The sequence below is a fragment of the Lissotriton vulgaris genome, chromosome 1_1 (genome assembly GCF_964263255.1).
Source record: "Lissotriton vulgaris chromosome 1_1, aLisVul1.2, whole genome shotgun sequence".
NCBI classification, from domain to species: domain Eukaryota; kingdom Metazoa; phylum Chordata; class Amphibia; order Caudata; family Salamandridae; genus Lissotriton; species Lissotriton vulgaris.
This window is the reverse complement of record NC_141685.1, coordinates 462,978,741-462,992,980: the sequence shown is the minus strand read 5'-3', so window position 1 is coordinate 462,992,980 and position 14,240 is coordinate 462,978,741. Positions and strand designations below refer to the sequence as shown.

Sequence of the window (14,240 nt, the reverse complement as noted above, 5' to 3'; positions counted from 1 at the left end):
AAATATAGAAAAGGGTTTAGAAAAATGACACACACGTCTGCAAACTGGTGGACAAGTTTTCTCAATGTTAGCTAGCACCTGCTTCACAAAAGTGTTTTTTTGTATACAAATCCCGGTCTGGCTATGCGTCAAAAATCATAGGTGTTTGCGCTAATCTGCCCTAGTTGCACCCAAATAATTCTTGACGCATAGTGGCACGAAGCAGCCCAAACCAATCTTTGAATTGAGAAAAGGGCACCTTTCAAGCACAACATACCTTTTGAGTTAGAATGTATATACCCTTGCAAGAGTTTGTACTACTTTGCGTCACGTTGCTTGATTTTGCCCTGGTGCAATTCTCATAAAAATTTGCCCTTATGCTTGGTTGTCAAATTAGAAAAAGAAGCTGCTTTTTATGTGCAACGTCTCTGACTCTTCTCGCTAGCATACCTGTAGATTAGTATAGGGCAAAAAAAAACTCTTATGTTAGAGTTTAGCAGATGTGGTTATACACTCTACGTACGGCGATGTTGAACGCTTGCCAAACTGTAAACAACTCCCCTCATATTCTAAAACAAAATCAGTGGGATTTGCTTGTAGTATACAAATCTAGAACAAAAGTAAAACATCTGTAGCAATGTAACAGTAGTGTACTAGTAGGAACTAAAAAAACAAATTATACTATGCCAAAAACTGTCTAGTTAAAAGTTTTGTTGTAGAATGTTATTGAAAGTGCTATATTGCATTTACTGAAGCTATACATGAGATACAGGCTTTTTACAGATCTAAAACATAGCCAGACTCCTGCCACAATTCCTTAAAAAACGTTGATATGAATGACTATATTTAGTCACATTTTCAAACCTTATACTGCGCTATCACAGATTGCCTGCAAAAGCTTCGCAAGTATTTTATATCAAATGCAGTCCACAAATAACTGCAATGGGATGGCTACTCAGTCTCCTATTGATGCCAATGGGCTTATGTTTGTAATGTCGCTAATGTTTCGATGTGCGGGGAAGCATTTGAAGAGCCATTTGCAGTGTAGTAGCAATCTCTTCTAATAACGGCACTATTGTCTTTAATACGTCGTAACTCTTTCTATTGCAATACCTTACCTGAATGTTTCATTGTAAAATAATGAATAGCCATCACGCAAGTCTGAATCTAGTCATGCTTTCATTTATTGACTTGATATAAAAATTTCATAAGAATGCATCAGAACACAATATACAATACTGTAACATACATTGTGTGAAACTTTTTAAAACAATAAAATATTCACCTGGAACAAAGCAGTGCTCAACAGACATACAAACCCATCAGCCATGCACGACTGTGCTATTTTGATCACCTATTTAGTCACAAGTTGGACTGACAAATTTTACACACTGAGACTGAAAACTTTAGGATGCCCGACAATGTTTTCTTAAGAAGAAGCTTCACATTAGCACAAAATTTACATCCGCTCACATTTTCTCAAAGAAAATGACAACAGATATTCAGATAAATTAAAAAATCAGACTTATACTCCGTGACCTTCAGTTTATTTTCAAAGTCAGTAGTCTCGCTATGTGCAGGAAGACATCCAAGAATTATTAAAAGAATGCAGTCCTTGCCAACCTCGACTGAAAATGACATCCTCTCAGACACATGCAGGTGAATGCCCATCATGGGTTTCTATGTCTCTTTTTAGCTACTGTTCAGGTTCTTCTATATTATTCCGTACAAAAAGGTTACAAGAAAAAGGCAACTCTCTTCCAGAGTTTTCTACACAATTAACACTACCAATGACAGGTAATGTTAATTCATATATAAATTAATAACTTACAAAACATTACAATATATACATTAGGTAATAAATACACTGTTATAAACAGTAATGGATGTGTCAGAGCTCAAGGCAGTGCAAGAGAAAGATGGTGCAGCTAGACCCATGAATCTATGTGTAGAACATATGAGAGAGTAGGAACATCTCAACGTGCAACTTTCACTTAGTTAAGGATATTTCGTAGGAAAATCTAAACACACATCACATCACACACTGCCTTAATTTGCTTATTTTCACCTGTAGTGCATGTACTATAAAACAACCTCCTTTGACTCTATTGTTTAAGAACAGGGTGAAACTCTTTTGAGAAACACTGTATCAACAAACATGTAAGACGTATAAGTCTTTGTAGCAAGCAAACGACATAAAAAAGACCTAAGTAAGTTAAAATAAGCAGTATAGTTGAAGGTATTGCATTATAGTGATATCCCTTCTGTTACATTTGTAAAACCTGCAACTGATCAACTGTAATAAAGTGACAGATATTGCCCATGAAAGAAGGAAGACTATTTTTGTTTCCAAAACAAAGTCACAAAAAGTATGCATCAATTTTCAAATACTTTTTGATAAGTTTCTTACTAAACTTTGTATAGTTAGTAGACTTTGAAAAGACAGCAAAGTGTTTACAAAAAAGGCACACACGTCCGCAGACAGGTAGACAGGTGGACACGTTTTCCACGTATAGCTACAGATCAGTATTTTCTATAATTCTAACTGATTTAAATTTCAAAAGTTTAAAGTATAAAATCTCTCAGTTTTGTGTCATCCGTTCTCGAGCTATTCAGTAGCAATTCAAGCTGTTTCCAGAGCGCAATGTCTTTGCTGAAGACTTAAAAACAATGCGCAGTAGGTCATCCGTTAATTTCCTGAGCAGTCGTTCACCTCGTGACCTTTCAAACCCGCCTCCAATCTCAAGTCGTTGGAAAGATCTCTTAGCCAAAGCAAGGCTGAGGCCCAAGATGTAGATCGCAGGCTAGTCTAAAGAGATAGCTTGCATGTTTAAAAGTGTTTGAAATAAACACATTTGGCAACATTATGTGTCTGCAGGTGATGTATCATCTGTAACTATTTCTATCTGAGCCTCCCGTGAATCCCTGTTGCCTGTATCTATTACACAAAGTGTCTTCGTGCTGCTAAAATAGCTGATATTGTTTCCTTCCTTGTGAGGACCTTCTGAATCCTCTTCTTCAAGTGTCAATTCAAACTGAAACTTTTCCGTCAGCCCTTGACAGTCTTTGTCCCGTTCATCCATAAGAGGCGAGGGGCTTTGAGGTATCATACTCTGGTACCAGTTCCTGTTGTCTTCCAAGGTATCCAGAATATCCTGGGCGTCAGGCTGCACCAAGTCTCCCCATGTCTCCCAAAGTGGATGAACAATGTAATCGATGAATCCAACCTAAAGTGTAAAACAGATTTCAAAGCATTAGTAGACCTACAACTAAATCATCAAATTGTCATATAGATAAAGACAAATTAAAGTTTGTATTTTAACATAAGAACACCCATAAAATGCTGCAACAACTGTAGACCATACAAAGTTTTCATATGTCAATTTGTTTTGGCAAATTATTAGTTTTTTTACTAACAATTTTTTTTTACTAAATAAATATATATAGGGAAATATCAACGGGGGACCTTAAATTGTTACTCTCAGATAACTTCCACAGAAAATATATGCCAAGCTACCGGATATCTGTTACAGTTGTTTGACATTTTTCTGGATTGATTTGCACCTCCACAACTAATGAATGGGAGAGCTGGCTGGTTACACCCACCTGCATTCCTTCTCAACAGAATTCAATGTAAGGGTATTTCAGATGTATTGATCTGCCTAACCATTTCTTTGTTGTGTTGATCTTTTGGTGCTCAAGGGAGGAGGAGTCATCCACCCCTCTGAAATTGTGACCCAGGGGGATTACGTTAATGTCAATACAGGCACGAGCACACACACAATATCAATAATTAACTAGTTCTTTTCAAGAGGAGTGATGTTTTACATAAGGCAGGTATCAATAATCAAAATATTGTTTAAACTGGGAGATTAAGAATGACATACACATAGACTACTTCTAGTATTTGGAAAAGCGTATTATATATTTTTATAAAGAGTAGAACTGATTCAAGACAAAGACCTCTCTGTTTGTTTCAGTAGGGGGGTGGGCTCCAATTGAGCATCTATAATTTCCCACCTATACATCTTTAGACCTTCACCTTTTGCTGCCTGTCAGGAATGAATTTTGGAAAGTGTTTCCATAAAGCAGAAAATAATTAATGACCAAATGTCCTGATGAGAAGACATAACAGGGAACATCATGTACTAATGTTCTTTATTGGTGTATGTTGACATAAGATGTTTTGAAAAGCAATTATTACTGTGTACTGCTGGTGAGGTCTGATACGATAAATCACATTACATCACCCAGAATGAAGCATCTGTCTTGTCTTGCATAAATATATAGTGACAAGAGTTAAAAAAAGAAATGGTTGGGTTGAGCAATTTGTAATACAGAGAAGACTCAAGAATGAATGCATATTTTCACGTGTCATTTTATCAACAACTTCCAGGCGTTACATTACTGTGGCGACCTTAACATGTGTACTACAACCATTCCCATCTTGTCTACCTGCTTCTATGGACTTCCTCAATTCCCCTACAGCTCTAAAATGTATCTTTATGTGGATTTATGTTTGCTGATTGATAGAGAAATCTACATATTTGAAAAGTCGATCTACTGTAAAACTTTGTGTTACTCCTCTATTTAAAAACGTTGCAACATTTGCAGTCTCCTGCTTAATGATTTTCTTTAGTAACAACTTAGTTAAAATGTGTAAAAGTAATCTAATCCTACTTTTCCAACAATTGAGCAACAAGGTTTATGTAAATAAGACACTAGAAATGTTAGCAGGAGCTACCATAGTAATATATCAGTGGAGTAATACAAAGCATAACAACCATAAAAAAGTATTTTGTGCCATATACTGTTAGGCTTCTAAACTCCATTTTACTGAACAGAATGTAACTCCAGTATCTAAACATTTCCCACAGTTCATGGTCTACATCCTTCATACTACATTCCTTTACCTGTGATTTTTCGACTGATGCAGTATGTTTGTCACACATTGGACTTATTTCCATCCCTCTATCTCGTTCTTTGTCTCCCTGCTGAAAAAACTCCTCCATGATTCTGTCGGTCCACTGACGATAGAGCTCCAAGGACTTTGTGGGATTACTCAAGTCTGCACAGTGAACCATATTCCGAAGAACCTGCAATTCAAAATGTAGAATTCATACATTAATATTTAAACTGCAGGACGAACTGCATAAACAGGACGTTTAATAAAGAACAGATTCCTAAATGGTTGCTTCTTAATAAAATGCTTTAATCCGTTTTTTAAAGTATGTACAGAAAGACAAATAGATAAAGCCCACTTCCGTAACACTGCACAGTAATGGGTGGGGAGTGGGATTTTGGAGGACAAATGTCAATTGCAATGTTGTTAATACTTGCTTAGCCCCTCATCTGAGCTGTTGCTGAAATATGAATTTATAGGCAATATGCGTCAAGTAGCCACTGAATGTGCAAGGCCCTGCTAGGAAGAAATTGCACAATATCTTTCATGGTGTTCTTGTGTAATTGACATTCAACTAACGAGGAGGTTCCTAATCAAAGTTGAACAGTATAGATCTTGGGAAAACACAAGGACAGTAAGGTACCCTCAAACCTTCTTTGAATAGTAGGCATACAGTAATATTCAACAGTATACATTGAATTGTCTATTTAGCCTTCAACACAATATTTAATTTAGAATAATAATGCCTGGTTTGTAAACAATTTATGGAATACATTGCTTGGGGATGCCAATTGTAATTGCATTTATATAGCGCTTACCACCCCTGACGAGGCGTCTGAGCACTTTTCGGTGAGTAGCATGCTACTCCAGAACCAAAAAAATATTAGTGGTGAATTAGTATAGGGAAATATAAAATTAATTTCAGTGTTGGACATGTGAGTCTGTTAGTTGGATTGAAAAGGATAGTGGGGGGATAAAAGAGGGAAGGGTCTAGACAGTGTTTATTTGGAGATCATAGCAGTAGGAGGAGGTTTGGGATGAGTAAAGGAGAGATGGAGGGGAAGAGTCTCTAGTAGTGGGTTAGGGAGAAAGAAGAGGTATCGGATGAGTCTAGGAGGGATACATGAGAGAAGGGATTAGAAAGGCTTGTTTTGGAGATCTGAATAGTAGAAGAGGCTTAAGATGATGCAAGGAGGGGTAGAAAAGGGAACATTTTGGGGAGCATAGTAGTTGAATCGGGATTGGGATGAGTCAGAGAGTAGAGGTTATATTGAGAGAGGTATAGGGTAATAAATAGGTAGTGCATTGGAGAGATTAGTAGAATGAGGTTTGGGATGAGTCAAATATTGGAGGAAGAGGATATATTGAGAGAGGTATAGGGTGAGATATAGGTCAGTGCATTGGAGATGCTGAATTAGGAGTAGATTAAAATATAAAGATACATAAGTAAATGGAAGGTATATATGTATAAGGAAGGTAATATCTAGATGTTAGTAGTATTTAATAACTCAGACTTTCAAGTGTTGCTGTACTTTAAGCTAATTTATTTGTTTTTATATTTTTTTCCTTTTAATAATTCAATAGTGAACCAATTTTAGATAAATATTTATGATAAAATGTACTTATTTATGGAGTGGGGTATATAAAAGTTAAACATCGAATAATATAACTATAGGTAATATGTACATTTGCTAGGCAGACCTAATGAAGATCTATTTATAAACATAATTATTATATACATTTATAGAAAGGAATACACATATCTAGATACATATGTATAATCCAAAATAAATGCTTCTATACACAAGGATATGCTGTACATTTATGTTTGAATAAGATGGGTAGGTGTGGAAGAGACAACTCTTGAGTAGTCTTCCGAAGAGGAGATAGTTATCAGTAGATCTTATGTTTAGGGGTAAAGAGTTCCATAATTTGGTTGCATGAACAAATAGGGATGGGCCACCTATGGTTTTTTTCTTGTATGATGGGATTTTTGAGGTGAGGTGCCAATCTGGAGCGGAAGTTCCTTTGTTGAAAGCATTTGTTGATTTCTTTTCCTGATGAAGAGCAGCCCAGCCCCATGTATCACTTAGTGGGTGATACAAAGTAGCCTGAATGTGGATCTTCTGGCAACAAGTAACCAATGTAAGGTATTGAAGGCACAGGAGATGTGGGGTTGTGGCTTTACATGTAGGAGTAGACTGGCAGCGGAGTTCTGAATCCGTTGTAGTCTTTTCATTGTTGTTAAAGATGATCTGTGGAAGAGGCTATTGGCGTAATTTGGTTTAGACAGTACAAGAGAGATAGTAGCCTGGAACTTGAGTGAAAATCCCAGGTCAGGGAAGACATGTTGCAGAGTTTTTATAATAATGAAGTTTGAGAATTCATTGATAGCTAGGAGTCCATGGTAATTCTGTGTTTTTTTGCTTCCTTCGATACTTTTGGCAGCATTCCCAGATCATCAGGCCAAGCGATGAGCAGGTCATACATTTTCCAATCGCCACATGTTAGCATTTCAGTTTTGTAAGCATTCAATTTGGGATGGCTCCATGTCATCCACTGATCAACAGCTCTGAGGCAACTGAAAATGTGTGCATTTCCAATGCCTTAGCGGCTTACCAGTTTAAGGACAATTTGTGTGTCATCTGCATAGTTATAGCATGTGAGGTGAAATTCATTGTCGGTAATGACTTCATGTAGATGTTGAAAAGCATGCGTGAGATGATAGAGGCTTGAGGGACCGCTGCTTTTGTGAAGTATTGTTTGGATGAGAAAGGGGGGGTGTAGATGACATTTGTTCTGTTTTGAAGGAAGGATGTAATCTAGTCGAGAGGAGTCCCCGCTATCCCGGCTTTGTAGAGTCTTTGCACTTGAGCGTCATGTGCATGCAGAGAAAGGGTTGTTTAGTGTTTCAGAGTTTCTCATGGCGCTCTACCAGATGTGGACGCTAAAGTAGTCGAGTGGACTGAGTAAGTAAGGTGCAAACAGGCGAGCGGAGAAGACCCCCTAACCACTCAACAGTATGTTAAGCGAGCTAACATACAAAACAATTACTACAGTTTTGCCTATGCACACAATAACAAGATTCATTCACAGTCGTGTACAGTATGACACACAGTTTAGAGAAAAGGCCAAAGTCAACAGAATCTTTAATGCAGAGGTGCTTTATGAAGGTTTGATAGTTCCACAACCTGGCTGGTTGTGGAACTATCAAACCTTCATAAAGCACCTCTGCGTTAAAGATTTGGTGTGCTATTCTGTTCACTTGAGCGTCATGGTCAACTGTGCCAAAGGCAGCTGAGAGGTCCAAGATAAGCAGTGCACTAACCCCTTTCCGGTCAACTGTGTTCTTAAGGTCATCTCAGATGGCAATGATATGTTCCTCTATTTTGGTGGCTTTCACATGATTCCCATTATCTCTTCCACCATATATTTGATTTTCACCCCTCATACTCATATGTGTTTAGTTTTAGCTACTCGCTGGTCCCACATCTCATTTCTACTGCACTCGAAGTAGATGTTTATGCTCTGCAATTTGGCTTTAATTCCCTCCCACTGTATTTCCCTGAACATTTTGTCTGGTTTCTTTTTTATACCTTGCCATTTGTCCTAATACCTGCCACAGACCAATTATTTTCATGGAAAGAATGGCAGAACATTTTGATTGTGTGACTGGGACCACTCACCTATGGCACATTGGAAGAGGTGAGATGGGATGAAAGATCCTCAAAGTTGACACATTATTTGTATTTTTCTCACTTTAAAGTGTCTTCCTTTACGATACACTTTAATCAAGTTTTAAAATCTAGGGTACTTCTAACACAGTATGAACCAGAGTGTCAAGAGATGTCTCAGTGGCCTTAACATAAAAGTGTTCACATCTTGAAACCTTAAATCAGTTTATGCCACCCGGAACATTTTCTAATATTCCAGGGGGTTTGTATGCAAGAGTTCTGAGGGCCGTGGATGTTTTGGTATAGGCAGGTTTGTCAGAATGAATATAGAGCTCTTGCTGTGTAGCATAAAGCACTATGGCTGTTTCAGCTTCTTATGAATTGGCAAGGCGGAAATTCCACTAAACAATCCAGCAATATGATGTTTCATAGCACTAATCCATCTACTAGGACAGATAGAGTACAGCATCCTATACTGAACACCAGTACCTTTGCCAATACCTAATAATTTGAAAGGCTTGAGCTGAATGCAAGGTATTCATTAATTATATCTTATTGTTAACTCACACCTGTTTAATGGAATGAGTTTGTTGCACCACCACATGCAGGCACAGTACAAATACTTGGTTTACAAAGATAACTGAAACATGTATCTAATGCTTATATCTGATCACATGTCCAGTGGACAGGTATCAAGGCAAAATAGACATTTCGCTCAAAGCAATCACGGTATGCTTGTAAGCGATCAACTAGAAAAGTGAATTGTTAAACTCGAATTTTAAATGTATTCTGCTTAGTACCTGTATTCTGTCTGTGTAGTTATCCAGGAGGAGGACACCAGAACTTGTAACCTTCTTTGTTTCAACCATGGTCTTTAGGTCTGCCAGCAGGCTCATGTGCTTCGACATATCTGTTGCCAGCACCTATGTTTTAAGAGAACAATGAAAAATAAATGTATAAGAGACTAGTGGTATTTTCCAGAACAGAAAACGTGATAGTGTGAGTGGGCAAGAAATTCCTACCAGGTCTATCACCATTTTCCTGAGAGTCTGGCGCTGTTTTTTTGTGAGGTTCTGGAAAATATCGCAGTGCTCTTCTTGTAATAATTTAAAGCCCACAGCGAGGTGGTGGTTTTCCAGCACAGATTCATCGTTGTACATCAGGGCAAGCTCAGAATCTAAAAGAAAAAAAAAAGAATTGAGATGTTGAGGAAATGAAGAATTTTTAAAAAGTACAATATTTTATCATCACGCTTGGATTATTCTATTGTTACATAATTGAAAAATGCATCTGGCTGGCACCTCATTCAACTGCATAACCCACAAGATCTTTCACGGCAAGGTGGTCTAATCCAACTGACAATAAGTGCCCATTCTGCCTGACCCATAAAGAAACAGTAGCACACATGATTTTTGCCTGTCCAGCCTATGCACTTCCCCGTCGGGTATGGCTGAGACCCGGAAAACGCAGTAGCGCGGAAGGAGAAAGAATCATATGAACAAGCACATCATCTACCATTGTAACAGCTGTTGCAAAGTATCTTGGATGGGCGTGGGTACTAAGGACAAAATCAATGTTATTATAGCATCTACAGGTTTGTCTGCAACCACTGATGCATTGTTGCAAACATTATTTGACACTTGTTCAGGGGCTTTCTCGAGTCCCTAGGTCTTTATGATGAAGTGAATCTTGTTGTGAACTTCCATTTTAAAACCATGTACAGTTTTTTTATTTATCATATATTTTTAATAGCCCAAGGGTTTTTTAAATGATAATTTTTTTTTATCAAAGCCGGCATACATATCAATCCTATTGTTAGAATTGGGTTTTTATATGAAACTATTGTCATTTCTTTTTATATGCTTTTATGATTATATGTCGAATAAAGCTTTACAAAACGAAAAACGAAGCATATACCACGAGGAAGTAACATTTTAAAGTTGCCAAAAATATTCATAAATGAGTACATGACGATCGCAATATAAATAAGCTCTGCTTGTGTTTCGGTCCTGCTTGAAGAATCAAAGGTGTACATTTTTTAATCTAGGAAACAGATCAATTAAAGGAGTGTGTTAGATTTTTAAACATCTGGATGCATACTTTTGGTAAATTCAGAGGCCAACAACATTGACTGGTGGAGGTGAAAGGACAACAGCAAAATACCAAATGTGCAGAATTCTGACCGCCTATTCCAGAGGGGAGCTATCACCTGTGGTCCAACTGATCAAGTGTTTCTATCTAAGAACATCTTCTCTGAGAGGAAGTCATATCAGACAGTGTGTGTAGAGGATGGGAAGTGCCGCTGATGTGGAAGCCTTTGCAAAGATTTTCTCAATCGATAGTATGACCTCTAATTCCATCTTTAACTATTAACAACATTAATTATACTAGAGGCAACGGCAGATCGTTCAAATATAAAATATTTTAGCCCTGTTCAGAGGCCTTCACACTAGGAAACCTACAAAGCAACTACCAAGACACCACTACCAAACTTTGCAGCCATGTATTATTTTCTTTCAGGAAGACTGTATGGGAATATAATTTTAGCATGCAGTCAGTTCCATGTGGAAAATGATCACGAAGTGCTATTGGAAGACACTTACAAACATTGTCACAATCTACATGCTCACACCTAGAAACATTCCAATAAGCACGGGATAATTTGATATTGCTGGAGCATATTTCCTAATAGCAAACTGCATGAAACATACGCTAATCAGACGCAGGTTATAGTCATGGCTTGAAAATGCACTCAGACTCACTTGTGTTAATGAGGAACTGATTGGAGACTCCAGGGTGATCAACGTCATGGATTGCTGCGGCAAAAACTGCTGCCAGAATTTCGAGATCCGTGAATACAGCCTGGAAAACAAGAGAACAAAAATTGCACGTGTTATTCGCTTACTTGTTAGATCATAATTTTGCATGAAACAAAGTCCTTAAAAAAGGTGCTTCCAGGCGGTATACACCTGTTACAACGCAACTTTTACAACTACCTACTGTTACAACGCAACTTTTACAACGCATACCATTACAACGCATTGCGCTGGGGGGCGCTCTAGGATAGGGAATAAGTATAATTTACTATCCAACACCTTCCCTAGTGTCCACGGGGACTGGAGTTAGAATAGTAAATTATACTTACCACTATCCAGCACCTCAAAGCGCTATGCGTTGTAATGGTATGCGTTGTAATGGTCGCGTTGTAATAGTAGGTAGTCGTAATGGTATGCGTTGTAACATGGTACATCCTTCCAGGCACCATGCAATCACACAAATTCTATTGTTTAGGATACAAGTGACCTTTATTTCTGATGGAGCCTGTAAAGGGGCTTATTGGGTGCATCAGAGTTACAAGGTCCACTGTAACTCCACGGATCTAGTGTCTTTCACCCAGAGATTCCACTTGCTAGAAGCAGTTAGAGGCTCTAGGTGAAATACTAGAATGGTTTGGAAATGAGGAATAACCAATGAAATCTGTTCCGGAATTAGCAATTCCTCTGGTAATTCCTTATTTCTCGGTGAGCCTTATGACCCCACATGCAACATTGTTCACTCCACCCCGAGGGCCATTGGTAGGCCTACCTCCGGTACTCCTAATCTGTCGCTTTGAGCATGCAAGCTAATTTTATGTATTGTCCTTGAGGTCACTGGGAAAGCCTGAGAGATGAGATATTGTTTGATGACCTATATGTCCACTATAGGAACCAGAGTGGAAGACACTACTTCTAAACAGTGCCATTTGTTTCCCAAAAAACTAAATAACGGTGTCCTCTGTGACACATTCATGTTTTGGGGATATTCGTGTGTCATGGATCCTGGGTTCCTCGAAGTGAAGAAGTGAAAATGTCTTTATAGGTTTGGATTTGGTGTAGGGCGAGTCTGGTCGAAATCAAAGCATTTCAAGTATGTAATCTGACATTTTCAATTCTTCAAGCCTTGCTCAGAATGGCATGAAAAGTACTGTGCAGCCAAGCGCGCACAAATCTCCGTATTGAGGCCAACGGGAAGGTGCTCTTCTGCAGAAGGCGCGGATATGAGGAGCAGCTTCTAAAAAATGGCATTAGAAATTCAGACAGAAATGTGCAATTGCATGCAAGCACGACTAAGCAATTCCTGCACAGTGCTTTGTTGTTCGACAGTCAACAGAGGACCACTGGGTCAGTTATGCTTGCACACAGCATTTTGGAAACCGTATCAATAACTGGTCAATAACGAAAGGTCTAATCTTGGCAAGCGAATGTGATGAACACAATGTGATCCAGCTGTATGAAAGACCAGTCTGTAAAATAATTGCTTGTACATAGTGACAGACAGACTCACTTGGAAAAAGGAAGACCGGTGCCTTCTGCAAGTGAATTATTTGTTTTTCTCAGACTTGTATATAATGAAGCTGAATGCCTATCTTTTCTGGGTATAGAAAGTAGGTGGGTACAGTTAGCTTATTTTAAGGCATGGGGTGCATAAGTGATTTGCCCAGAAAACAGGCTGTTTATTGATCTGGACTGTCACCAAGACTGGAACCTAGTTCCTCAGTTCCAAAGTCGGCCGCTCTAGTGGTTATGCCACATTTTCTCTTTTAGCTCCAGGAGTGTGGCCATCTAGCATTCCATGTTGCAGGGTTACAGAGTCCAGCATCCTGGGTGACTTCTTGAGATGTTTATAGGACCTACTCGTATTGTTCGAAGTTGAAGGGTGTCTGACTTAGAAGAAACACCACAAACCCTTTTTAGGCAGGGCATTATGATGCTTTAAACCCCTTTCCTTCCGAGACAGTCTATGTGTTTCTGGTGCCCATTCCGGTGTGTGGGGCAGAAAGTCCACGCCCAGGTCGGGTCTCTCTGTGTCTATACATATATCAATGAATGGAAGAAAAGGGGCAGATGGAAAGAACCCTTTTCCGGTGTTTTTGAGCTGTATTTACAAAATGTGGCTTTAAACAGATATCCCTGCTAACATGAAATTGACTATCAGTACATTTTTCATTTATGAATAATATTATTCTTGGTATATGAAAGTATGGCCGAATCCACCAGAATACCGGTTACGAAATACCTGCCTTAATTTCTTGAGTGGTGTGCGGAGTTTGCACATATGTGTAAAGCAGTAATTCAATGAGGGCTAAGAATGCTATATAAATGTTTGAAATGGCCGCAAATTCACCACAATGAGCACCTTGTCCACCAGGGTCGTGTGTGTCTCATAAATATACGCGTGCTACGACAGCTGAGCGACTAGGATATTAAATCAATCAAATACACCAAAATCATTTCACTTAATGATTTACTTATAGCATGTATCCAGCGAAATACTCTAGAGAACTACAATGTTCTCGCTAAGAGTGCATGGAAGGTGCACAAATATTTGTTCAAAGGCTTTGCAACTGCGAATATTTCTTTTGCACGTGGTCATTGCATCAATAAACACAACATAGGAGCCACACGGGTTGGGAATCAGTACGAGCTTCCCTTGACTAGTCATGAGCATCAACACCAAGGTCTTACTTACGTCCAATGCTGGAGTAGACAGCAGAACATGCGTGGACTGAGCAACATCAGCAGCATGTAAGCTGTTATGGTACGCAACGTCCGAATGGTAGTGGTCTTCCAGAGTCATGCTGTATGTTACTAGTGTGTCTGCTGAGATCTTGAACGTCTTCAATAAATCTCTTTCCTGGTGAGAGA

The 14,240-nt window shown here is 38.6% G+C and overlaps 1 protein-coding gene across 3 annotated transcripts in view; it reads right to left on the bottom strand.

Moving 5' to 3' along the window:
• Window positions 1–1,141: 1,141 nt before the first annotated feature.
• The window catches only part of PDE4B (phosphodiesterase 4B), an 804,711-nt gene continuing 791,612 nt past the window's right edge, over window positions 1,142–14,240 (bottom strand). For all 3 annotated transcript variants that reach the window (XM_086953749.1, XM_086953754.1, XM_086953760.1), the window contains 6 exons: window positions 14,065–14,229; window positions 11,319–11,418; window positions 9,579–9,733; window positions 9,357–9,479; window positions 4,893–5,075; window positions 1,142–3,206 (listed from right to left, as the gene is read on the bottom strand). In XM_086953749.1, coding sequence (XP_086809875.1) covers window positions 2,844–3,206; window positions 4,893–5,075; window positions 9,357–9,479; window positions 9,579–9,733; window positions 11,319–11,418; window positions 14,065–14,229 — 1,089 coding nt within the window. In that variant the 3' untranslated portion in view covers window positions 1,142–2,843. The remainder of the gene's footprint in view (window positions 3,207–4,892; window positions 5,076–9,356; window positions 9,480–9,578; window positions 9,734–11,318; window positions 11,419–14,064; window positions 14,230–14,240) is intronic.